Source organism: Martes martes (genome assembly GCF_963455335.1).
Source record: "Martes martes genome assembly, chromosome: 1".
Classification (NCBI taxonomy): domain Eukaryota; kingdom Metazoa; phylum Chordata; class Mammalia; order Carnivora; family Mustelidae; genus Martes; species Martes martes.
In genome coordinates, this window is record NC_137888.1 from 45,173,075 (window position 1) to 45,199,997 (window position 26,923).

At 39.7% G+C, this 26,923-nt stretch overlaps 2 protein-coding genes across 5 annotated transcripts in view; both read right to left on the minus strand.

Annotated features, from left to right (window-relative positions):
- Positions 1–317, minus strand: part of RIOX2 (ribosomal oxygenase 2) — a 33,909-nt gene extending 33,592 nt beyond the window's left edge. For 2 of the 4 annotated variants that reach the window (XM_080800741.1, XM_080800744.1), the window contains exon 1: positions 279–317. The gene's annotated coding sequence lies outside the window, so the exon portion shown is untranslated. Of the gene's footprint in view, positions 1–199 lie in introns of all 4 variants that reach the window. The other 2 variants (XM_080800743.1, XM_080800742.1) reach the window with 2 other exon arrangements.
- Positions 318–13,458: 13,141 nt separating this feature from the next.
- Positions 13,459–26,923, minus strand: part of GABRR3 (gamma-aminobutyric acid type A receptor subunit rho3) — a gene marked incomplete at its 3' end in the record, with an annotated part of 35,840 nt that continues 22,375 nt past the window's right edge. Inside the window, exons 7-8 of the mRNA XM_080803581.1 lie at positions 17,889–18,085; positions 13,459–13,761 (exon numbers count right to left, since the gene is read on the minus strand). Coding sequence (XP_080659707.1) covers positions 13,459–13,761; positions 17,889–18,085 — 500 coding nt within the window. The remainder of the gene's footprint in view (positions 13,762–17,888; positions 18,086–26,923) is intronic.

Below are 26,923 nucleotides of genomic sequence, written 5' to 3' on the forward strand. Positions count from 1 at the left end.
CTCGGTGCCCAGGTCACTCGTGACCCGACCCCTCCATCCGGGCAGCACCAGAACCGGCGTGTCCTCCCTGCCCCGGTCCCCGTAATCACGGAGCGCGTCAGCGCGCGTCCTCGGTCCCGAAAGCACCAGCGCCCGCCAGCCCGGCCCCCGAGGCTCCCGGGGCTCGGTTCTCTGGGCTCCCCCCAGGCCCCACCCGCACCCGCGCTCTGGCGGCGGAAGAGCGCTCACGACCCCGCCAGGAGCGGCGCGGGACAGCAGGCGGATACCACGGCACTCACCCAGCTCGGCCTGTTGCGCGCGGCCGCGAGCGGGCGGGGCGGCGGCTGGGGGAGGGGAGGGGCGGGGCGGGGCGGCGGCTGGGGGAGGGGAGGGGCGGGGCGGGGCGGGGCGGTCCGGCGTGCGCACGCTGGGGGGCGGCCCGCTCAGGCTCCTGCTGCCGCCGCTGCCTTCCCGCCCCTCCCCTTCGATCTGGTGGTACGTGCTTCTGGCTCCGGGGTACCCGTCCGGGTTTGGTGTTCACGCCCGCCTGTTTTTCCCTTTAGTGTTAAAAGACATAGATGGTTCTTGTGTTTGTGTTTGTGTTTTGTTTTGTTTTTAGTTGGAGGCGGATGAGCCTCTGGATTTGGGGCAACAGTTTTAGTACAACCGGGTTCTTACTATGGGGAAATTGAGGCCCAGAGAGGCGAGGTGAGCTGTCCAAGTTTAGGGAACTAGAGGTCCAGGTGCTCCCATCGCTTTCTTTTGGGCTCTTTATGCTATGATGTGCTGTTTTGTATTGTCAACGGTAATTTATATCGCGTTGCTCCCGCAGTGAGAATTAATCTTGGTTTAAAAGGATACTGGAAGTTCAGCAATTTTTTCATTTCGGCCTGAGGCTCTGTACGTCTGACTCATTATTAGAAACGTTTGGGTAGGGAGGCTGGACCAACCGGACACCGGGTTCAAGGGCACATCTCTGCTCTGGCGTGTTTCCTTTGCTCTGTAGACAGCCAAAGAAGACCCAAAGGAAATTATTTCATTCTGTCAAAATGATTGAGACCAATGCCTATTTCTGACAGGTGAGCAAACGGAAACAAAGTATATCCTTGTCTAACACTTGTCCCAAACTAACAGGAATAGCAAAACTTGAATTGAGTTCTTGCTAGCAGGGACCCTGCGAAGTGTTTCATGTGCTCTTCACTTCATCCTCACTTCAACCTTGTGCTTGCCTCCATTTACAGCAGAGGAAGCGGAGTCTGGAGAGGTTAGCTTGCACAAGATCACGTTTAGATCTGGGAGATCTGTCTTTCAGCAAAGACTTTTTCAGAAAGATCTGTCTTCATAAAAGACTACAAAAAATCCCTCTAATCCAGTTGACATATTGGTAATGTCCTTTTCTTTTTATTTTGACTACAAAACATCCACTCAAGATAATGTAAGAACAGTATTGATGTTACAAGGATTCAAAAAATGGTAAATTCTTACCCATGTCCATTACATGGAAAAGCAGTACTTTGTGTTTGTCGTAAAGTCTCAATGTCAACACAAAAAACCATTTCCCAGAATATAGAATAGCCCCTAAGATGTCTAACTGAACAAAAGTACATACTGAAGTCAGCTCTGCTAGGGAAAATCATACATCGTGTATAGGAATTCCCCTGTTGCAAATTTTGCCTTTCAATGTGTTCTCTCTGATATTTTCATTATAATCCAGATTTCTTAACATGACAAGCAAAACAAAACAAAACGAAAGTCATGCTCATTCTTTTAGATCTAAACAGGGCGGCTGGCATGCCTATAAAGAAAAGGAGGAGGGAGAGAAAGTGAGGAAAAGGAGGGGAGGAGAGAGAAGAGCTTCCAGCATCTATGACCTTCCTAACCTACTGTGGGAGTAATTGGTTTCTTCATCTTTTGCTTTTAGTCCTTTGAGTTTAAAGTTCTTCCAGGGGCGCCTGGGTGGCTCAGTGGGTTAAAGCCTCTGCCTTCGGCTTGGGTCATGATCCCAGGGTCCTGGGATCGAGCCCTACATCGGGCTCTCTGCTCTGTCCTCTCTCTCTGCCTGCTTCTCTGCCTGCTTGTGATCTCTGTCTGTTGAATAAATAAATAAAATCTTTAAAAAAAAAAAATAAAGTTCTTCCAGAGGACAAGCAGCAGACTGCTCTGCAGTCTCCAGCTTATTTATTCCAGAGTTATTAAGAAGTTGGTTATTTTGTTTCTGTAATCCATTTCCTCATGAAAACGATGTCATAGATAGCTGAGTCATGGATGGTTAGGGACCCAGCCCTGCCCAGACAAGCCTGCAGAAGCCCCCACATATCTGAATCCAATAGCCTAGTGATCCTCCTGTGGAGCCTGGCAGCGAGCTGCCGAGATGATAGGAGAGAGCAGAGGATTCCATCCTTATCTTGTCTTGGACAGAAACCTGAATAGACTTGTCTAGGATTCTTACAAAAAATAAACTGCAGTCCTGTAGGGGTGCTTTGTGTGTATGACCTTTGTGTTGCCCTTTAAAAGCCAAGTGTGTCATCCTCTCCTGTGATCTCCTAAGCTGTTCCTCCTAGGGAGCACCTCACTGCTGCTCCCCACTGAGGCAGCCCTGCCTGGGCTTCAGGCTGCACCAGCACATCTCTGTCCTTCCTCCACCTCCACTCAGGATGGACATGAAGAATCTTAGAATCATGGTGTGTGAGTGTCCTTTTTAAGGTTACTGGCTCTAACTCAGGGGAGGAGATGCCCAGTATATGAACTTAGCTTTCTCTTTTTGCTAATGGTCAGTTTCCTCACTTATAAAGTGAGATTGAACCAAACAATTCTTACCCCTATTGGCTCTCAGATTCTATAAGCCTAAGGGTCTGTGCACCAATTTCCACAGGATATTATGAGAAAAATCAGTCTGACTGGAATCATTCATTCAGTCTATATACACTGAGGAGCTTGTAAGGTGACTAATATTTGTATTAGGAATTTTTGTTTCCAAACTTACTTTTATTTTATAGGACTATGCCATTGCAGAATTCCAGAAAGCACGGACATTGTTTTAAACTGTGTGAATAGTGCCCCCTATGTATTTGTATTCACTTTGGTCCAGAAAAGATCTAAGTAATTTCCTTCTTATATATGATTTTATTAAATATCTGTGCCATAATTACTATCATCCTAACTTTTGGAAACAATTTATATAATATAAGGAAGCCAAAGCATAACAAGGTTAAATAACTTGCTCAAAGTTATACAACCACTGGAGAGCAGATCCGGGGCTTAAGTCAAAACCCCATGCTATCGACTCTTTTCGGAGTCATTTTCTGCATGTGTAAAAATGGTTAATTTTGCTTAATTTGTCCAACTCACAAAGCTGCTGTGAGTCTCAGGTGAGATAAGGCAGGCAGAAGAATGTTAAAACGTTAAAATGCTAGGGGTATCTGGGTGGCTAAGTCCTTAAGCATCTGCCTTCCGCTCAGGTCATGAACTCAGGGTCCTGGGATTGAGCCCCAGATCCGGCTCCCTGCTCAGCGGGGAGCCTGCTTCTCCCTCTCCCTCTGCTGCTCCCCCTGCTTGTATTCCTTCTCTCACTGTCTTTGTCAAATAAATAAATAAAATCTTTTAAAAAAAACTTTAAAATGCTATTCTCCTCAGAGGCATTATTGTTAAATCCACTACAAGATCTTGAACATGATTCATATGATGAATTAAATGCAACTGAGCCTTTTACACATATATGTTTCACTTCATTGACTACACTTCTCCAGCAAGTCACCTTCTAACCAACATAGCCATATTACCATGGAATAATCTTGGTTGGACTTATGGTAACTTCGGAAGCACCACATTTTTTTTTTTTTTTTTAATGACCCAGGCTGAAGTATTCCAAAGTTATAGCTGTGATACATCTCATTGAAATCAATCCAACTGACTTGAAAGAAGTATACAATTACTGTTTGGAATTATATTTTACATATTTCTATAACTATGTTTTAAACTCCATGGAGCTATGGAGCACTTGCTTGGCTTAGTCCGTTGAGCATCCAACCCTTGGTTTTGGCTCAGGTCACAATCTCGGGGTCTTGAGATCAAGCCTCCCATTGGACTCCATGCTCAGTAGGGAGTCTGATGAAGCTTATGTCGCCCTCTCTCTCTCTCTAAATATAAATAAGTAAATCTTAAATAAATAAATAAACTCTTTGGAGCCAGGAAATTGCTTTCATTTGTTCTGAAAACTAGGACAGAGCTTTGCACAGTGTAGTTACTCAATTCTTACAAAATTGGATTGGGTTAGTATTCCCATTTTCTTGTCTTGCTTATAGTCTAATTTCTTTTACAGCCTACATCTACAGGAAAGTCAGTGATAGGCTGTTTAGCTTGAATCCTGGGATCCAGCCCCGGCATTGGGCTCCCTGCTCAGTGGGGAGTCTGCTTCTTCCTCTCCCTCTGCTCCTCCCCCTTTTGTGCTCTCTCTCTCTCAAATAAATAAAATCTTTTTTAAAAAAAAGTTTAATAAGTAAATAAATAAAATACACCCTGGGTTTTGACCAGTGACTGTTTTCCTCAGAGTTTTGTCACTAAATATGTTACCCATAAACCCTGAAACAAACTTGTCCATGATTTTTTTTTTAAAGATTTATTTATTTATTTATTTGACAGACAGAGATCACAAGTAGGTAGAGAAGCAGGCAGAGACAGAGGAGGAAGCAGTCTCCCCACTGAGTAGAGAGCCCGATGCGGGGCTTGATCCCAGGACCCTGGGATCATGACCCGAGTGGAAGGCAGAGGCTTTAACCCACTGAGCCACCCAGATACCCCTTGTCCATGATTCTTATAAAAATAAGATATGCTCCTACACAGGTACTTTACGTTCATGCTTCTTGGATTGCTTTGTTAAAAAGTAAACAGGTGGGCGCCAGGGTGGCTCATAATGACCTAATAATGACCAATTGCTTAATCTCTAAGGTGGCAGTAGTTGGTAACTGACAGAACTACTAATGAATCTTTTTAAACTTTCAAGGAAGAGAAAAATATACTTTACATAAACTGCTTCTGAATATAGAAAAGGAAAATAACTCTTAAAAAAAGAAAATTAGAGACTCCTGTTACTTATAAAAATAGATGCATAAACTTTGGCATGGATGGAAAAGGAGTATGAAATCACATGAGGTCAGTCAGAGATCTCAGGGTTAACTTCAATGAACTACAGTGTGTAGACCTCTAAAGACCCATCACCAGTATCCCTGGAAAGCTTCGGTATTTGAACACCCGCCACCAGGAACGACTACATCATTGGCAGGGCTGTGTAAAAAATGAAAACATAAATGTCTTGTTCCAAAGGTAAGGGGAAGTGCCATTAAAGGTACTAAAATATAGAATGATTTATTTCCTTTGCAGGTTCTCTCTTCACTATAATGGTGGTGGGGGTTTTGTTTTGTTTTGTTTTGTTTTGTTTTGTTTTTGCTATTCAATCTCATGTTCTAGCAAACACAGGACTACTTGAAAGGTGAGTGCATACCTTCACAGGCATAGGACGGCCCTATAGTGGCACTCAGCATCCACATTCGCACAGAAGCACATGGCTCACAGGCTACTGAGTACCCCCTCCTGCTAACCACTGGACCAACACTGCTGTGTCCAGGCCGGGGATGGGGAAATAAAACTTCCTGATGCACTGGTCAGGCCCCAACCCAAAGCAGATTGACCAAACTCAGGAAATTGTCACCTCTAACCCCAGGCTCATACTGTCCCTGCATAGGAGGTGGGTGACAGCCTTGCTCCAGTCCAGGACTTCTTTAAACACAGCATGGTACCATCAGACTAGGGCAGGGAACTACTGTGGGATGTGTGGATTGGTATATAGGTCCCCATCAGGGCCGGGGGTAGTGTGGGGCTCTGGTGGGGCTGGAAGAGGGAAGCAGGAAAGCAAGGTCCAGAACCCATCCCACAGGGCCAGAAGCAGAACTACACGCCCTGGGCCTTGGTACATGGGCCGTTGTTCCAACAGACTTCACTTACAAAAGGCATTCAAAGATTACATTATTAAGAAATTCAAGATGGCAACTGTGCGCATTAAACCCATGGGTGAGGCCTTGTGTAAGGATACTGGTTTCATGCCCATGACACCAGGCCTACCTGTCACCCAGTGGACATCAACCAATGAAAAGAACTAAAACACGTATCACTGAAAAGACTTTTGCCAGTTCTTTCCCTAATCGTCCCCATCCATCTCTTGTCGCTGAACCTGGTGGAATGGAGGAGGGTAGGAGAGAGGCATGTACTAGAGCAAATTTTACCTTTTTCCTAGGACAATTTCCACAGTTCAGGATTTAAGACTGAGGTGAGAAAAGTGAAGACACACTTAAATCAGTCTATATTTTATACTTGAATCTCCATCATCAAAGTGAGTGTTTTATATGTATGTATGCATGTATGTGTGTCTATATATGGTTGCTGATTGATTGGCTGGTTGATCAATAACTCAAAAGTATCCAAAAAGCTGTGGGATCTACCTGAGATGCCAGCAAGGGGCAGAGAAGTAATAGCCAATAAAGTATATTAAAAATAAAGTCATTCTATCTGTACACCCAACGAGTTCAGAATATTTCATACAAAATAGGGTTCTGCTATATAATAAATGGTTAATCCACATGAATCAAGTAGAAATTCTACCACTAAATATACTGCATAAAAGGGGTAAGAGATAATGTCAAGAGAGAATCAGATGATCCTAATAACTTGAATAATTTGATTATTTCGGTCAGGATGGCATATTACATTGATTACTTGGGGACCAACATGCAATTAATTACTTTGATTGCCCAAAGACACACCATCTTTTGTACAAATGAGCAATAATCATCTGATTGCATTAATCTAGACCAGGATATTATCCAAAATAATAAAATATAATTAATTCTACCTTCAAATCCAAATCTTCCCTTAAGACACACACTATGGAACTCTGAGTTCATTTTATGAATCAACCACGTTTTTTGCTCCTACCGTTCTCTTTCTTTTGCCTTTTTTTCGCTCCTGCTTCAAATTCACATTATCTTTATAAGTCACATTAAATTATTAGAGCTCATTTTCACAAAACCATCTCTTTCTTTACTGTGTACCTGAACTGCATGTTCATTTAAAAGCTCTTTAGCAGGTTCTGAGGCTTCTTTCACAATGATTCAGCATTTAATTTAAATATGACTTCATCCAAGCTACAACCTAATTAACAAAACCTATTCTAAGTTATTCTGGGGTGGTGTGATTGCTCTAAAAATTTATCTGATGTGCAGGTTTGTGTTCGTAACACTTCTTAAAAGTGTAAAACACTTGAAACACCTGCATTAATGTTCTCTGAAGAAGAGAAGAAATGAATGTGTGCAACCAGTTTGTTTCCTAGGGGGCCTGGTTCAGTAGCTAGTCTTCTTGGAAATATTAAAACCTATCTGTCCCTTTTACAGGACTCAGGCTTATCTATCAAACTTGAGAAACTGTTATTGCTTCCCAATAGGTTTAAGAATACTAGCTAATGATATTATAACTTCATCTCCTGTTGATTGCCTAAGGCAAGGAGTGAACAACTAGCTGCATAATTTTGTAGAAAGCCTTTGGAGCACTCTTGTAGAAAATAAGTTTCTATAATGAACTGTATCGATCCTGGGACCAAAAATAATAGCTCATCCATCAAGTGACCTAATTGATAACAAAATGTAGTTCAATGTTTCCTACATCACATTAAGTATCAATATATTGAAAAGAAAACTATGGTAATTTTTCTCAGTGACTGAAATCTCTTTTCCGCACTTGGCCCCATTATTGATCAAAAAACGTTGTGATTCAGCAGTAGATTAGAATTGGAAAAACAAGTGACAATGTTGAACTTTATCTGAAGCCCCTGATTCCTGGAAAGAAGCAAGAGTCAGAAAATCTGCCCCCCCACACACACCATTTTATCTTCTGAGAAATGACCATGCTGCTGTCGTATATTCTAAGGTAAGGGTTGCCTCGACCACTTCCACCTCCACCTCTGAATAAGACTCCCTTGTTTTTCTGTTTTTTGTTTTTGTTTTTGTTTTGATTTCTGGGCCCCCTTCCTTTATTTTGAGATGTTGCTCATTAACAAATATCCTCCCAGCGCATTTTGTCTTTCAGTTTCTTCACAAGAGAAAACAAAATGTTCAAGTTCTTTGTCAAGTTCAGGGAAGTCAAACTGCAGTTGGAGAGTGATATAATTTTAAAATGACCAGGTGGCCCTTCTTTTCACTACATCAGTATCTTTGGGGTAAACTGTAACCCAATGTTCATAGCAGCAATGGCCACAGTCGCCAAACTGTGGAAAGAACCAAGATGCCCTTCGGCAGATGAATGGATAAAGAAGATATGGTCCATACATACAATGGAATATTATGCCTCCATCAGAAAGGATGAATACCCAACTTTTGTATCCAGATGGACGGGACTGGAAGAGATTATGCTGAGTGAAATAAGTCAAGCAGAGAGTCAATTATCATATGGTTTCACTTACTTGTGGAACACAAGGAATAACACAGAGGACATGGGGAGAAGGAGAGGAGAAGGGAGGTGGGGAAAATTGGAGGGGGAGACGAACTATGAGAGACTGTGGGCTCTGAGAAACAAACTGAGGGTTTTAGAGGGGAGGGAGGTGGGGGTTTGGGTGAGCCTGGTGGTGGGCATTATGGAGGGCACGTATTGCATGGAGCACTGGGTGTGATGCACAAAAAACGAATGCTGGAACACTGAAAAGAAATAAAATAAAATGAAAAAATAAATAAATAAAATGACCAGGATGTTACAGTTTGGCTCTTTTAAAGCAGTGTTTTACAAAGAGCGATTAGGTGGCTCCATTTCACAAATGAGATAGATGGACTGTGACATTGACTGTGTTGCCTAAGATGCTGCCAGGAAGTAACAGCAGCACCAGGTATAGGATGGAGGTTGAAATAGCAATTTCCTTACCACCTTTTTCTCTTACTTCTTTGAGGGTGTTGTTAATCTCAGTGGAATTTTGACTTTAGTAATGACTATAGAATTAGGTATGATTTCTTTCCTCATTAATCTCCATGTTAAAAGATTGTATGTGTGGGTGTGAGTAACTACAACGGGATTATGAGTGGCACAATACAAAATTATAGACCTGATTCGTGAAAACTAATCCACTTGCAAGGATTAAGACAATGTAACCATACATTATGATTATGTAGCAACTCATATACAAATATTTGCAATCTCAATTACTTCCTACTTACAAAAAGGGCTTGTGATGGAAATCACAGTCATGGAAGAAAGTAGAATTTCAATAAATAGGACTGGTTTAATATAGATGTTTCATACAATGTCTAAATGGGATATATACCCATTTAAACAGACAGGTAAGTGAGTCTGATATGGCAGATTCTAGTGGCAAATAGGAATTCTTATAAAGGAAATAAACGTTGAAATTTGGGTATGGCTAAAAATTGTATTTGTTTCTAAAATAATTTTACTTTGAAATATTCTTTTTTAAAAAGATTTTATTTATTTATTTCAGACAGAGAGACAGAGTGCACAGAGAAAGGGGAGGGATGGGGGAGAGGGAGAAGCAGATGCCCCACTAACCAAGGAGCCCAACATGGGGCTGGATCCCCAGGACCCTGAGATCATGACCTGAGCCAAAGACAGATGCTTAACCACTTAACCTACTGACTGAGCCACCCAGGCGCCCCTACTTTTAAATATTCTTTATGTTGTTAATTGCAGCCCATTATAATCACAGGCAGTAGGAAATAAAGCAAATGTTCCACAAGAAGAGATGGGTTAAATAAACTATAGTATACTCATTCAGTGGACTGGTCTGTAGCATATAAAAATTATTTTGCAGGAAAAAAATAACATAAAAAGTTGTTTATGAAAAAAATTTAAATAACTTAAAAGAAATGTTGCTTATGATCCAGAGAAGAAAACCTGGCTACAAATTGCATAAGTTAGACACATTCCCAATTAGAATGTAAGTTCAATAGGTTAGGGAGTGTCCATCTTTACTGTATGCCCAACACAGTGTTTGGTATGATATAAGGGTTTAAATTAATACATGCAAGTGTATACAAAATGATTCCATTAGAAAAATGTATGTTGTCATAGAAAAACTCTAAGAATATGTATTAAAATGTTAATTTATTCCAAGTAGATGTTTTTTGCCATTTGCTATTTTTAATTTTTGTAATGAAATTATATTTTTTTGTAATCAGAAAACAATAAAAAATAAGTTAAAAATATATCTTTGCATAGATTTTTCCAGAGCAATCCCTATAAAGTACCCTATTTCTATATTTAGGCAGTTTACAGAGCTGGCTGGCTTTTTCTTAAATCTTGGAAAGCAGCTTATTTTCTTAAATCCTCACATTTTATCCAAGCTTATCTCTCACTGAACAATCACACGCAATCTGTTCTGGATTGCGATCAGTAAATGAAGTGAAAATCAAAATGAGGTAACTATTATATGCTGTCACTCATACATTTCTCAGGTAGCTGTGATTTCATTCTTTCTGAAATAACAGAACCAGAACCCTTGGTGCTCCCTGGTAGAAATCAAGTTCACAGGAACAGTTCTGTCTTCACAGTCTTCACAAGCCACTGATTTAAGGAGATGAAAACTGGCCAAAATCCCAGGGGCTCATTCTGAATGCTAATAATTCTCTTGAGCAGCAAACATATTTTAGATATTACTGAAGAGTGCAAAGACCATTTCTAGACATTAACAAAAGCTACGTTTGATTGGCTAACAATTGTGCATTAATGCTCCTTAGGAGGAATGCCGAGTATATGAGTAGCGTGGTGGAGACCTATTCTTCTAGCCTAGACTGCCAAATGTATTCAGGGATCCATTTGATTTGAAATTGTGAAAAGAATATGTGCAGGGGAAGCTTTAGACATCCTGAATGGCATAGTTCAAAGTAGAAGAAAAACAGTCATAGCTGAAGAACCAGAAAGTTAGAAGGGAACAGTGTAGATTTGTTCTGTTCATTTATAGAATTGTCTGTTTTTGTTTTTTTTAACATCAGTTATATACAGAGTATGTCAGAATCAGAAGTATTAACCCAACTGTAGTGCTCTGCTCAAATAATAACTACACATTCTCAAAGAACCACCCAGGATATTAACCAATTCTATATATGAAAATATAATCCTACAAAATTAACTATTCCTTTTAAGTCAAACTTTTAAACTATTAGATAAATAGTTTTAAAATGTATTTATGGTCTATGTATAATTATATGGAGAAGGATTTTCATAAATTATATTACCTCAATTTGGGGCAGTTTCTTAGAAAAATATAATCCTTGAAAAGTTTTGAAAGAATTACCAAACTTGTGTTAAGAAAATAGAATGAGGAGAAGTGAGTTGGGGGAAATTGGAGGGGGAAATGAACCATGAGACACTGTGGACCCTGAGAAACAAACTGAAGGTTTTGGAGGGGAGGGGGATGGGAAGTTGGATGAGCCAGGTGGTGGGTATTATGATGTGGTACATAAACAATGAATTCTGGAACACTGAAAAGAAGTTTAAAAAGATAAATAAAAATAGAATGAGGGGGCACCTGGGTCGCTCAGTCGGTTAAGCCTCTGCCTTTGGCTCAGGTCGTGATCCCAGCGTTCTGGGATCAAGCCTCACATCAGCCTCCCTGTAGAGCAGGGAGCCTGCTTCTGCCTCTGCCTGCTGCTCCCCCTGCTTGTCTCTCTCTCTCTTTCTCTCTCTGGTAAATAAATAAATTAAAAAAAAAAATCTTTTTAAAAAAAAGAAAAAAGAAAAAAACAATAGAATGGAGTATCCCAGATACTTAGAGAAGTTATGATAGAAATGGAATTTGCCTTAAAATCTTTTGCACCGGGGCACCTGGGTGGCTCAGTGGGTTAAGCCTCTGCCTTCCGTTCAGGTCATGATCTCAGCGTCCTGGGATCGAGCCCCGCATCGGGCTCTCTGCTCAGCGGGGAGCCTGCTTCCCCCTCTCTTTCTGCCTGCCTCTCTGCCTACTTGTGATCTCTGTCAAATAAATAAATAAAATCTTAAAAAAAAAAAAATCTTGCACCAAAAAGGAAAATAAGTTTTCTAGTACCTGTCTATTCACAGCAAAGAACCAAAATCAATGTTATTGGTAAATAAGCAGGAAGTTACTTATCTCTTCACCCGGCACAAAATAACTCAAATGATTTTGGTTCACTTTATGGAGAAATAAATGGCAATACACTGAAAGTAACACACCATTTAATTTATTTCCCTTAATTCAATGCCAGAAATCAAAATACGAAGGGGACTATTTCATACTTCCTACTGAGGGCTGATCTCTAAATGGAATTTTTTCACAAAATACTTAACACAAAAGCATGCACACTCCCAGTCTACAAAATGAATGTTGATCATTGGAGGTTTTTCTACTTAACATACATTTATTTAATACCCACTAGACCTGATTTATTTGGTTCAACCAAAGTTACTATGGGATTACTGCGGGGTACATAAATTTCATTCAATTTTCACTCAATGCCATGTCTGGAAGCATTTTTAGCTGCTTATAAATTGAGAGTCCAATGCTTCATGCATGTTCTTTTCCTTCTTTTGGTATCTGCTTTTCAGAACTCAGTATAGTGTATAAACCTCTACTTTTACAGCTATTGCATTTATTATTTATGAAAGCTACCAGTTCACTATTGCTGATAGGCTGAGTATTCACTGACAGCAGGAACGTCATTTTGTATTTTTTTTAAACTACATAACACCTAATAAAGTGTCTGGCACAGGTGGGAGGTCAATAAATATTTGGTGAATATAGTAACTACTTAATTAAATGCCTCCCCAAAGCTATAAAACTATAACTCAACTACAAAATGTAAGGTCCTATTATTGAAGATTGATGTATTAATTTAATACTAGGATAGGAGCAAAGTTTAGATTTTCTGCTCTTGGAGTCAACAATATATAAAACATAATACTGAAATAAGATAAAAGACTTGGTTGGAGACACACAGGGTGGTTCTTCATGGGCATCTCAGCTGTCCAGAGTATCCATAGTACCACCTTGATGCTCATGTTCTTCCTTACAAGGGTTCAACTCTGTTAGGAAATCTGGTACTTGACTAGCACTAAGGAATAAATGTTTCTCAAATTATTGTCATAGCTTTATTCCTTAGGTAAATACAAAGTTTATATTTATAAAGCAAGGAAGATCTAGGAGATGTAGTTACAAAGTCCTTCCTTATGGAAATTGTTTTTCTGTCATGTGCACGCCTGTGACTCTTATATATGGAGTCAAATTCTTCTGGGACCTTAAACTCTTGCCTAGATGTAAACCAGTCAACTTTCAAATCTTTTGTAATCCAGGAGACTTGACTGGCTGACTCCCAGTTTAGTCTAGTACTGTCAAACTGATAGTGAAGAATTGTTTGTTGCTGTTGTTTTTTTTTAACATAATCTGTTCCCAAACAAGTATTATATATTGGGAATTTCTCCTCACACATATATACCCCAATAAAACAAATTAAATATAATATACACAATGGGGAAAAAAATCCTTGAATATGTGTCGATGACATGGTTATTCTCCAGAATGATTCTACCAACATCCTCTCCTAAGCATTGCCTTCTCTTTATCTGAGATGAATTTGTGCTGGGACTGCCTGTGGATCTTTCTTGTACGGAGTCCTCTTCTGAGTGTAGAGAAAAGGAAGTCTGGTCCATTTCAGTCTTGCTGTCATGGTAACAACCATCGAAGGCCATGGCTTGAACTCTATCAATATTATACATTCCAGAAGGCTGACAAAAAGACTTTTGTTAGTAAGTCATGAATATGGTTCTGTACGTAGGAATTACAGTAAAAGTCTAAACAATTAGATTTTTAAAATAGTTCCAAGAAATGCTAAGAATGTTTTGCTTATTTTAGAGAATAGAATTCCAGTTTTGTTTTTGGTATCTGGCTAAAAGTCATTTTAATAATAAATGGAAAACATCATCATAGAGATTTGTTTTTAATAAGGATTTAGCAAGGTTTATTATTATCTCTATAGAGATATTTGAACATTATACAAATAAATGTTTCACAATTATAACGTCAATGTCTTCTAATTTAGTTCTGGCCTGATAGACTGGAACACTCAAATGTTTCCCCAGAAAGGAATACTGTTTCAGGTTTTCCCTTTGTTTCTGAGTCATATGAATTATTTGCCATAAGTTTAAGTTGAAATTGAATATGATTTATCAGAAGAGCAATATAAGCCAGTTGGATTTGCTTTTCAACATATTTTTCTCTTTAGAGAAAACATAGCAATACACCCAGTCAGTGTAGGTTTTTTTGTTTTTTGGTTTTTTTTTTTGCCCAAAACCAGAACAATATCATCCGGTGATCCGTTTATGCTTAAATTTGGAGTAGGGGATGGAAATTACTTTAGCTGCTCTTTTTAAATGCAAATTGGCCAAGTCTTCCCATTTTTGCTGGGAAGTACCTATAAATGATACTGTCATGGCCCAATTAAACAACTTGAAACTGGCTTATTTTTCAGGAGAGAATTATCAGTGCTTTCTAACTCCAGTGCCTGATTGAATCTGAACTACCATATTTCCTTAAGGTTTTACTTTAAAGGAGATCTTGGTTCTTGCTGATACAGAACAGTGTCTACAAAGCAGCTGTTACTAATTTCTTTCTGAGAAAATTGAATCACTTCTTGAACTATAGTGAAGTTAAGAAACAAACAAATATGAACAGGCTACCACTGGATGAAATTATTCGGAATTCAAATTGGAGCTACAGAGTAAGTTCTGCCAGGACATGTATTTGGTTCATAGCAGTTAAAAACCCAATATTCTACTGAATTAATGAGACAGAGAATTTTTTTTGTAGTCAGTAAACTAACCAAAGACCCATACTCAAGTTATGTTGTCCTTTTTTTTTTTTTTTGTTTTAGCCGTAGAAACTTCTCATAGTAAAATGAAAATAGATCAAGACTCAAAAACTAACTTCAGAGAGCAGAAATAACATTACTAATACATTGAACTCTGGATCTGAGGATAGAATAACTAATACAGTCTCTTCAGTGGTTTCACTATAGTCACCCAGAACACTGCAGGCTTATCCTACTGGACATTATGATAATTTAGAACAATAATATAACTGATTAAATCTTAGAGTATACAATTTACCAGTAAGGTGCTAATTTCCACAAATGTGTAAGTTGGTTGTTCTAGTAGAAACAGTTTTAGAATGGGTCTTTAATTTTTCACACTAGTGAAACCACCTCCTTCAAAGGTGCAATTATCTCAAAGAAGAGTCCTACCTGCCATTCCTCTATTTGTGGGGCAATAGGAAAGAGCACAAGATTTGGAGTCCGAAGAAGTGATGCCAAACCTAACGCCACTACTTCCTAGCTCTGTGTTTTAGGTTGTCTCCTAAACATCATTCTTAATTTTCAGAATATTGGCATTTCTCTCCTATTTATCTCACAAGGCAGTTGTAAATGGTGTAACAAATGGGTATGAAACTTTTGCAAACTATAGAATGCGACACAAATGCTAAGTTCTTATTGCAATGAGTGCCCAGGCAGTTTTAACAAGAATAGCAGTTTTAACAAGGATAGTGGGACTGGCTGTCTGAGATGAGAAATGGTTAAAGGGGTAGAATGCCCTGGTGAGGCGCAGGGTAGAAAGACATGTCTATAGTTTTGGGGGATAACCAGTGATACTTCTCTCCTCTATACCTGAGTTTTAGAGAGAGAAAGATGTAGGGAACAGACACAGAGGATGATGTCACCTTTGTTGTTGATAAAGCAGTGGGGAGGAAGTGCCTTAGATATGTGACCAGGAGGTCTCACTAATACTTCATCACTGTACTAAACCTACATATTCAATTCAATTCAGGACTCACCTTGTAAAGACAGGGAAGGTACTGCCTAGTAGTTTCCAGAGGCTGGGGAAAGGGGAAAATGGGGAGTTGTGTAATGCCATAGTGTTTCAGTTTTGTCAGATGAATAAGTTCTGGAGATTGCTTGCACAACCAGGTAAATATTCTTAACACTACTTACAGACAGTTAAGATAGTAACTTCTACATTATATGGATTTTACCCCAATAAAAAAAAATCTTCAAAAACATATGATGCTTATTAACTCAAAAGACTTTCTTCTTAGTGGTACACAAGAAGAGTTTGTACAACCCCATCTAATGAAAAAGGAAATTCAGTAGTGTGAACACATGGGCTCTGTGGCTGGTGGGTGTGGGGAGATGTAGACAAGTTTGGAGTCAAAAGTCTAGAGAGAGGTGGCCCTGGATTACTACAGTGCCTCTTACTTGAGTTAACCACTTCCCACATAAAACGAAACAGAACAACAACAAAATTCTTTTCCTCATCACACATTTTTTCTCTGTTGCTTTTTACTTCATGGATTATCTAAATCATGACTATTGGCAGTGTGGGTAATGGATCAACAGCAGCTGGGGCTCATTAGAAATGCAGACTCACTGATCCCACACCCTGAACAAAAATCTGAACAAATCCCAGGTGATGTGTACACACCCATTACTGCATTCTTGTCTAAAAGTTCCTGGTTTCCTCACACCTGCCAAGCTGTCACCGTGGGTATGTATGTGTCAGGAACACATACTCACACGTTGTCAACAAAAGAAATGGAAGCGTCAGCAATAAAGCAAAATCAGCCCCTATTACAGATTTAACTCAAAGGATATATAATAGAAGAATGAAGTAGCATTACAGGAGATCTGAATTGCAATTGCCTCTCTCTTGGCTGTGAATCTTTTGGCAAATCACTTTCCTTCACTAAAACTCTGCTGCTTCATTTTAAAAATAGAGATACTAATCTCTAGGCCTACCTCCTGGAGCTGATATGAAGGTTTAATTTGAAAAGAGGCTATAAAACACTCTGAAAAGTAAGAAATGCTTTCACCACAAGTGTAACAAATATTAAATAATGTTTTGGGCATGTATAATTGTGCATATAAGAATTTCTTAAACCAATGTGAATATATTACATTAAAATTATGTGCATATCTGTGTGTATGCACACACACACACACATAGTCTCAAGTGTAGGCTAAAAACAAATTGATATGATCAATTAGGTTTCTGAAGTACTATATCTTATATCAGTTCTCATAATAACAGCTAACTGGTGCCCCAGTCCTTTGTGAAATGAAGCAGGTAGATGTCAATCTACCCATATTTATTAAACGATGGCTCAAGAAACATGTGATGACATTTAGAACCCAAAAGACACCTTTTATTCCCAGTATCCTCTGGAGAGGAGAACCTCTCTTTATGTTCTACCACTCCCGCAAGTGACAAGAAGAGAAACATAAATCCCAGCTCTGGTGGAGAGAAATATATCATTTAGGAATTGAGAGCACAGCCATTGGAATGAGAGAGAGCCAGAAACAAATCCTGATTCCTCTTGCGCTGTGTGACCTTGGCCGAGTTACTCCCTATCTGCTCCCATTTCTCCTCTGTAAAATGAAGGTGATATAGAAAGATATAACCTCTTGGGGTTACTCAGAATTAAATGACATACTGTATGGTAGGTGGTTAGTATGATACCAATACATAATAAACTCACATTACATGGTAGCTATTCTCATCATTGTCATCATCGTCATCACCTACTTGAAAGGTATAGTTTGCACATCAACACTTCTCTTCAAAGGATAGAGTCAATGGAGAGGGCACACTGAGAGAAATTCCTCACACAAAAAAACTCCTGGCAAAGGTGAGTAAGGATGCTGAGGAAAGCAGCCAGCACAGACAGAATAAGGTTCAATATTAAATCCTGTAAACTTGTATCTGGCCAAGGCATGGAGACTTAATACAAGGGCCTACGACACTGTCAGGAGGGGATTATAGGTAAAGAGAGTCTTTTTCATATTCCAAAAGCCAGGCAGTACCTTCCCTGTCTTGTTGGAATGTTTCTGCTCTTCCATGGTGGTGAGGTAGTTCACAGCTGCATACTCAATGACTGACAGGAACACAAACAGGGAGCTGACCCACAGGTACACGTCCACGGCCTTGATGTAGGACACCTGGGGCATGGAGGGGCTCATGCCAGAGATGATGGTGGACATAGTCAGCACCGTCGTGATTCCTGCCATTGGAGAGTAGCGACAAGGTCAGAGACATAACCATTCCGTTCTGGGATCTGGTGCTGGATTATACCAGTGGATGTATTTGCCCACAATATCTGGTGAGCAAGGTTGGGATGGGGGGAGGAATCCCTGCACGTTACCCTCATACACAGCATGAGCCCAAGCAAGAAGCTCTCCTTGGATCTGTCTTTCTATCTTTTTCTTGCCCTTACCCCAACTATCCGTAGTGTTTCCTTCCCTCCATGGAAAGACTTCACAGGCTCATACATATCTCTAAGGATGCATTCCTTTGTTTCCGCTGGGCCTCTTTAAACCAACCCAGAAAAATAAAAATGTGTTCAATTTTAAAAATCTCCGGAGAAACAAATTCTAAAGCCTTTCCTACTACCTTTTCCCATCATTTTACACTTTTCCTGTTAAAGAAATTGTCTTTGAGTCAGTCTTTTATCTTTCATTCATCAGGGAGTGATCTTGTCATGTTTCATATTTTTCTTTCGAATAGAATACTTACGAGCCATCAGTATTGCTATTATGTTGTCCTTCATTACTGAAACTATAGTTCAATTGAGATTTAGAATGAAGTGTGCTGGCGGAGACTCAGTTCAGTGTAAATACTTACCATGAACCTGTGAAATGCCAGTTACTCCCCCCCCCCACCTTTCTTTCTCCTTCCCCCTCCCTTTCTCCCGTCCTTTCCTTTCTTTATTCTCAGGCATAAGCTACAGAGGTGATGATATCAGCGTTCTGGGGGACAATGGAGAAAGACTGACTCCGAGATTTCCTTAATAAAATGCTGGCCTGGGGGAGGGCTAGTCTGTGTCTGCACTAATTTCTCAGAGGGTTGCTGCGAGAGTGCTGCCTGGAGAGAAAGTACAGTATTGTAAATATTTGAAATGTACACTAGCTGGCATGGCTTTATTTCCTAACTTCCCACCAGGGAGGCACAAATGGAGTCCTTAATGATTTTTATAAGTTGTGAGGACATTTTAATGTCAACAGACAGAGTCCCAAACAGCAGGAAGAACGCCGTGATTTACTCCTAAATGTACAGACACAGCATGTAGACAGCTTTCACCAACGCATTTCTACCCTTTGTACAATAATTCTTCAAGGTTCTTGTCTGAGGGAGCCCATATCAAAGACAATGATGAATCTACAGAGCTATTCAATTTCAAATTAAGTTTTTGTGTTTGTATGATCCAGACCAAACACGATGTGGCAATTTGGCAGTTACCACAGGAGGTGGGGGGGATCTCACCTTCACACTGGTTTGAACTCCGGGAGAAGACACCTGAGTGCCATTGTAGCTCATACCACTGAATGCAGGCCACGGTCTCACTGAGTCCCAGGCTTCCCCAACAACTGTAATATCCAGAGTCCGAGTATTGGGGGATGCTGTTTGCAGTCCTTGCTACGTAAGCGTGGAGATGTGAATTTTTTTATTCCCATTACAGGTGTACAAGTAGCTGAAGCCAAGATGATTAAATAAAGCTTCCTTGCCTTTATTGAATGTTTACCCACCACCTAGGTAAATATTAGCCACACGTTGCAGAAAAAAATGTGAGCTGGGAGTGGGTAAGTAACTGGCCTAAGTTTTGTCAGGAGCAGGATCGGAACATTTCTGTTTGAATGTAGAACCCATACTTTTTACAGGCAAAGCTGCTGCCTCTTATTCTAGATCTGTAAAGGGAATCTCTTTTTGTTTTCAGTCTTATAAACCAATCTCAGGGCACCTGGGTGCCTCAACCGTTGGTTGAGCATCTCACTCTTGATGTCCACAGGGGTCATGATCTCAGGGTTGTGGGATTGAGCCCCATCTCATGCTCTGCCCTCAGCACAGTCTGCTTAAGATTCTCTCCTTCTGCCTCTGCCCCTCTCCCCACTCACTCTCATTCTCTCTTTCTCTAAGATAAATAAATAAAACCTTTTTAAAAAAAGGTTATAAACCAATCTCTTTACATGAAGCATCTCTGAGAGAAGACACTACACACCTGAGGGTAAAGGGGTACCTGGGTGGCTCAGTCAGTTAAGTGTCCGACTCTTGTTTTTGGTTTAAGTCATGACCTCAAGATCATGAGATCGAACCCCACATTGGGCTTTGCACTCAGTGTGGAGTCTGTTTGAGATATTCTCCTTCTCCCTCTGTGCCCCGCCCCTGCTCATGCTCTCTCTCTCTCTCAAAATAAATAAATAGAATCTTAAAAAGCAAAACAAAACAGGGTAGAAATTATGTCAGGAAGTGTGAAGGTACTTTGTGTTTTTCAAAAAGCTAAAAGTCTCACTCTTTTCAAGACACTACTGGTAAAACTGAATCCTACATTAACATTCATATTCAGTAGCTTTCCTTATTAGTTCAAAAAATTTTCAGTGTCTTTTCTTACTGGTCTTCTAAGATAGAACTTGATTTTTTTCAATGGACAGTAACATGCGGCTTAATGGACAAAATAAGGATTTAGAACAAACATGTGAGTATATATGCCAGGCAGGTATTGTCATGCATTTTAAATTGATGATTATGGGGCCAGTAAAGGAAACTGCATTATCTATTTTTTTGCCAGAGAGCAGTAACTATCAGTCATTTTCCTTCAAAGGGTAAGTGCAGCTAATTTGCCATAGCTTTATTTCTTTTGAAACCAATATCTTAGATTTTCCTTGTTTAAAATGAGCAATAAAAAAAATGAGAGTGGGGAGGAGGGCTTTTTTGAGTTTGCAAGTAAAGGATGAGAAAGCTGATATATAAATTCTTAAGGCAAAAGAATTTGAGTCAGGAGTATTACAGCTACTAATTAAACACACTTACATCTTGAGCCACTCCTTAGAAATACATTAATCTTAACAAAATGTATTCCTTTCAAATCCATTAAAGTTAACATCCTAGTAAAGGCATTTTAAATATATAAAGTGACCATTTAGTCAAATAAAGTTTCTATGCTGGAATTAGAAAATTATTTTCTCACCTACTGATATTGCTGGGCATGGTCAGGAAAATGTTAGGACACTATATTTAGTCTGGTACATGGGACTCAACTCCCCTAGCCCACAGTGTTTCACTGTATTAACTCTTAAGGACACGTTTAGGGCCCTACAAAACCCTTTGGTCTGTCAAAAGTTACTCCTTTTTGTGTTTCATTGGCCATTTTGGGCCATATATGAAGGAGAGGTTCATTGGCTGGTGTGATGATAGTAGGGCATGTATGCATGACTTGTAGAACTACTGAGTCAGTTCATCCCTTCAGTAGTTGTGTTGTGGGTAGCTCTTTTGAAGGGATAGGTATCTACATTCGCCTTTAAATGAGTAAAAACACTTTCCGTGTAAGCCTAAGCAGAAAGAAAATATTAAGTGATGTGAGAGAAAGAAAGGCAGGCTGGATATCCTACCACCACCACTCTATGGCCAAAAACCACAACCATTATCCCACGAAGGTGGTGCCAGAGTCCAGTGCCTGGAATTCTGGTAACCTCTATGATGGTTAAATGAATTGCTCCTAAGTACTTACTTTTTCAGTTATATGTTATATTCCCTGTTAGGAGACATTTTTCTTTATCAGTGATGACATGCCTGAACACTTTAGTTGTCTGTTTCCTGGTAAATGACCCCAAGATATAATATGCTGTACACAGATGGCATACCCCATGCAGGGGGGCCAAATGAGAAAAATGGAGGCAAGAAAAGGAAGGACATAGAGGAAGAGATGAAAGTACAATATTACTCATCCTTCCATGAGGGTTAGGACATCATTGGACAGCTTTCTAATAGTCTCACTTCCTCTCTACACCAAATCAAACAGAAAGATAGATTAGTATTTTAACCCATCCCACATTCCAAGTTATGGTAGCTATTATGTCTTAAGTCACAAGGGTTACTTCCATGCTGTTTAGCCTCTATCGTTTTTCATTTGAAACATGACAACTGTGAAAGGATTTTAACCAGCAAATGATTCATCCTTAATTCACAAATGAGTCCAAATGTGGAAAGGTCTTAGCCAGCAATGAATCATCATTGTTTTCAGTTAGTAACTAAAATATAGTTAACTAAAAACATGGTGGGCTACACATTGGCAATTTAACAACTATGTATTGAGCACAAATATGTGCAGAGTATTGTGTTAGTCACCTAGGAACAAAAAAGATGGTTATAATGATCCTTGTCCTTAAGGAATCCACCTTCTAATAGAGGACACAAGATAAGCTACCAAGGCACTCCATGGATACATACAAAATAGAGGAAGTAGAAGAGATACCTTAGGAGATACCTAAGATACCTTAGATACCTTAGGAGATACCTTAGAAGAGATACCTTAGGAGAGATACAAAGCACCATGTGGTTCAAATATGGGAGACACCATGTCTGCCTGGAGCTATTAGTAAAAGCTTGTGGCTTGAGAAATGGCAAGAGTTTGACAGAGAACGATAGGTGTAGAGAGCATCCTAGGTAGAGTAAGAACAAGAATAAAGGTACCAAAGTACTGTCAGGAAGATAAGCAGTTAGGCATGGGTAGCTGTTTGAGAACACTGAATATTCAAACTGGTTGAAGCTTAGGGCAACTGTACTGGGGCAGGAATATGGTTGAAGATGTAGCAAATAAAAATACAAGACACTTAGTTATATCTGCATTTCAGATAAACAACAAATAATGTTTTAGTATAAGTATATCCCATGCAATATTTAGGATATACTTTTATAAAACATTATTTGATCCTCGTCTAAAACTCAAATTTAACCAAGTGTCCCTTATTTCATTTGGCAACTTTCAAGTGACACCTTGGATTCCAAACTGAGAGTATTTATTCCAATGGCATTTGAGATGAGAGTATTGTGATCACAGTTGAGTTCTGAGATATTACTCTGGTAGTAGGGTTGAATTGCATAAGAGTAGGAAATGAAATAAGCAACTGTAAGGCCTTTACAAGCCCAGACTACAGCTTTGTGCAAATTAATAAATTTTTTGGAGGATATCACCCGCTTTTTCTGAAGGATGTCACCCCAAACCATGTTCCATGGAGCTTGGGCTGGACGTTCTGCTCCCTACTTCCATCTGGGTCAGATTTCACAGCCTTGCAAGATGACCCTGGGTAGGTAGAGGTTAGAGGAATTTAGGGAAAATTAACAAGGGTCCCAGGTCTGGTCAAGGCAAGAGGAATGGGAAAGAAAACACAAGGATATTATTAAGAAGGCTGACTCTGAAGATTTAGATACCTTATAGCCATAGTTCTCAAAGTGTGGTCAGTGGGCCCTTTGGGCTCTCCAAGACATTTTCAGAGGGTCTGTGTAGTGAAGATGGGTTTCACACTAAGATATTATTTACCTTTTTCATTATGTTGATATTTGCAATGGTGTGAAGCACTGGTGGGAAAAGCTATTGTTGCCTTCACATGAATTAAGGCAGAAGCACCCAACTACTCTAACAGTCACTGTGTTCTTTAGCTTTTAGCATCACAATAAAAAAAATCAGGAAAAGCTGTTAATTTTATTACATTATAACCCTTGTGTATATGCCTTCTTAATATTCTGGTTGATGAAATGAGAGATATATAGAAGGCACTTTTGCATACCAAAGAGCAATGGCTATCTGGAGGAAAAGGACTCAGGCCATTGAGTTACACACTGAACACCAGACATTTTGAAAAATGGAGCACCACTTTCACTTAAAGTAACAACTCACAGACAAATTATGGTTGTCCAGATTTGGGTATCTGGCAGACATTTCTCAAAACTGAGTAATGTAAGCCTCTCACTTGAAGTAAAACAACCCTGATATTTGTTATCTAATAATAAAATTTGAGCTTTCAAATAAAAACTCGAATGATGTTAAATACATATCCATCACTATAAGCTTGAGAGCTTCCCAATACTCAAATACTTTTTCACGAGATTAATGGTGACATTAATGAATGTGACTTTTTAGAAGATTTTACTTATTTATTTAGTGTGAGCAGAGGGAGGGGCAAAGGGAGAGGGAGAGAGAGAATGTCAAGCAGACTCCCCATTGAGCACAGAGCCCAACACAGGGCTCTGAGATCATGACCTAAGCCAAAATAAAGAATTGGATGCTTAGCTGACTGACCCTCCCAGATGCCCCAAATGTGATTTTTTGACATTGTATAGTGAATTACGTGAGCTTTGGGAAGATATAGTTCAGTGCACTAATAGTTTTCAAATGATTGATGCCTAGGTAAAAAGATCCAGTCAAAATGCAAGGTAGATCAATGCATTTTAATCTAATAGAATAGAAAAAAATTCATTGATATGGTTTCAGATTCCACACTGTAACTAACCTTTATGAAACTGTCACTTGCTGAGTTTTGGTACAGTGTCAAGGAAGACTATGCACAATTACTGGAAAACACTATTGAAATATGGCTTTTTTTTCTCCAACCACATATCTGAGCAAGGCCAGTTTTTTTCCCCTGTATTTCAACTGAAACTTTTACAACAGATTGAAGAAGCAGAGATGAGAATCCAACTGCTCTCCAGAAGGCCAGATATTAAAGATCTGCAAAGATGTACAATAATAATTCTCCTCTCACTAATTTTTTTGTTTTAGAAAAAAGTTATTTTTCATAGAATGTGTTAACTTGTAATGAGATGATTATTGTTATTTTAAATAGACTAACACATATTTTAAAAAAATTCTGTTTGAATATCCAACATGGCTAATAATGATAGACATAACCCACAAAAACTAAAGCTCTCTGGGGTTCCTGATAATACCTAAGAATGACTGCTAAAGACTAAGAAGGAAATTGAGGATCCAAATATGAAAGATTCAACACCTTGGGAGCCCTTAAAAGAGCAAGAAAAACCAAGAGGAAAAAATGGAGTTAGGGCAGGGATGGTGGAGGGGGCAATAATAACCTGCTGGGTTTTGAAAATGTGGAGTGCTTGCAGTACCTGGAGATGAAGTGCAGCAGGCAGCTGGGAATACTATCTGGAACCTGAGAGAAGGATCTGAGACAAAGACTTAGATTTGGGATTTTTTTCCTTTTTTTCCCGTAGAGACAGTAGTCAGAAACAAGAGGCTTGTTCCACTTGATGAGAGAATCAAAAGCAAGCAAAACCTTGGGAGGGAGTTATCCCAGACTCAAGGAGTGCAAGGAAGACAAGTGAAAGAAAAGTCTAAAAGAGGAAAAAACGTAGGCTAGCGCAGAGTACTGCAAACAAATTTACTGCTTGTTTGTTTAGTTTTATCAAACACTATGGGCCAGGCCATTGAGACGAGTGCTCCCATTCATTTCAGAAGGCTTATTCTGTAATAAGTGACCTTAGAAGGCTGTATTAATCATCTCATTTTGCACATGAGAAAGAGGAGGCAGGGGTTTTGACCACTACCCTTGGTTCTGAATTTGGTGAGGAGGCTTAATAGTGTTAAATACCTCAGGGTGTGATGAAGGGGAAACAACTGAGAAAAGGCAAATGAGATAGACAGTTAGAAGGAATTTCTGGAGGATCAGGTGGCCCAGTATTTGGAAACAGCTAGTAAAGCAGAGTGCAAAATATCTTTATCTTATTTTATTTTTCTAAGAGCGAGACACAGAGAGAGAGAGAGAGAACATTGAGGGGAAGGGAAAGGGAGAGAGAAAATCTTTAGCAGGCTCCAGGCCCAGCACAGAGCTTGACGTAGGGCTTGATCTCATGACTTGAGCTGAAATCAAGAGTCAGATGCTTAACAGACTGAGACACCCAGGTGCCCCCAGAGCACAAAATATCTTTGAAAAAACTTGAGGGTGTTAGGAACCAAAAGCCTGAGAGGATAGCAGTGGAATAGGAATACTATAGTTCCCTTTATTAAGAGGGGAGAGAGACAGTTCTGATTTATATATTATTTTACATAAATCTGCATAGCAATTTCCCAACACCTTAGGGAATCAGATGTAGATGCAACAAGCATAGAATTTCAGGGGCGACTTAAAGGCACTTCAGTGTTCTCCATTCTCCCCAGCCCGCCCTGGAACCAGCTTTTATTACTTGTCGTTTTCAAAGTGTAGGAGCTGAGCCGTCGGCTTCACGAATCTGATTGAAAATCATGTTCATAAACCTTTAGAGACTGAACGTCTTTCTCATTCTGTCTTGAGGGCTGGAAATGTGCCTCTCATCTCCTGTGCAGCTCTCCCCTGCCCCACTGTGTAGTGAGGTCAGGGCGCGACTGCTCCGATGTGAAGGCCCAGCCGCAATAATTTAATTACTCATTCAGGTGGTATTTTTTCCCATGAAGATAGTCAAGCCTCAAGTGCTTATAGATTGAAGCTTTTAATAGGGGAAAGAGGTGAACAAATTATTAATATTAATGACAATTTATGTCTTTCAAATGATCTTTTGAAGTATGCATATAATTTGTGAACATTAGCTTAGAAATCACCCTTTCTGGAATGAATTGTGTGATAATTACAATGATTGGGAAGCACTTATAACAATCTTCTGTCTGGGTAGAGCATTACAGGTCAAAGAACAAAATCAGCTGAAATGAGGGAGCTCTGCCCTTAAACAACTGAGAAGGCAAGTGGGATTGACTCTTGGGTTCTGATTCAGTGACAGGTTATCGAAGTGCTTAGCCAGGCATCTTCCACATTATAAGAGCTCAGTCACCACTAAGCGGGCCTGAAATCGTTCCCATAAATCAGTATGTGTGACAGTGGCACGTGGCATGCTAGATGGAGTAGATAATCATACCTGTGTGATGACTTAATGAAGCTGGCGATGTCTCCCTCCCACCCCGGCCCCTGAATCTCTTGCCAAGTAAAGAGCCACAGTAACTGGAACTTCACTGTGGTTGGTTCTGATTTTTGGTGTTTAGGTTAAGCCCCGATGTCTAATTAACATTGCCCCCTACCCAAGAACT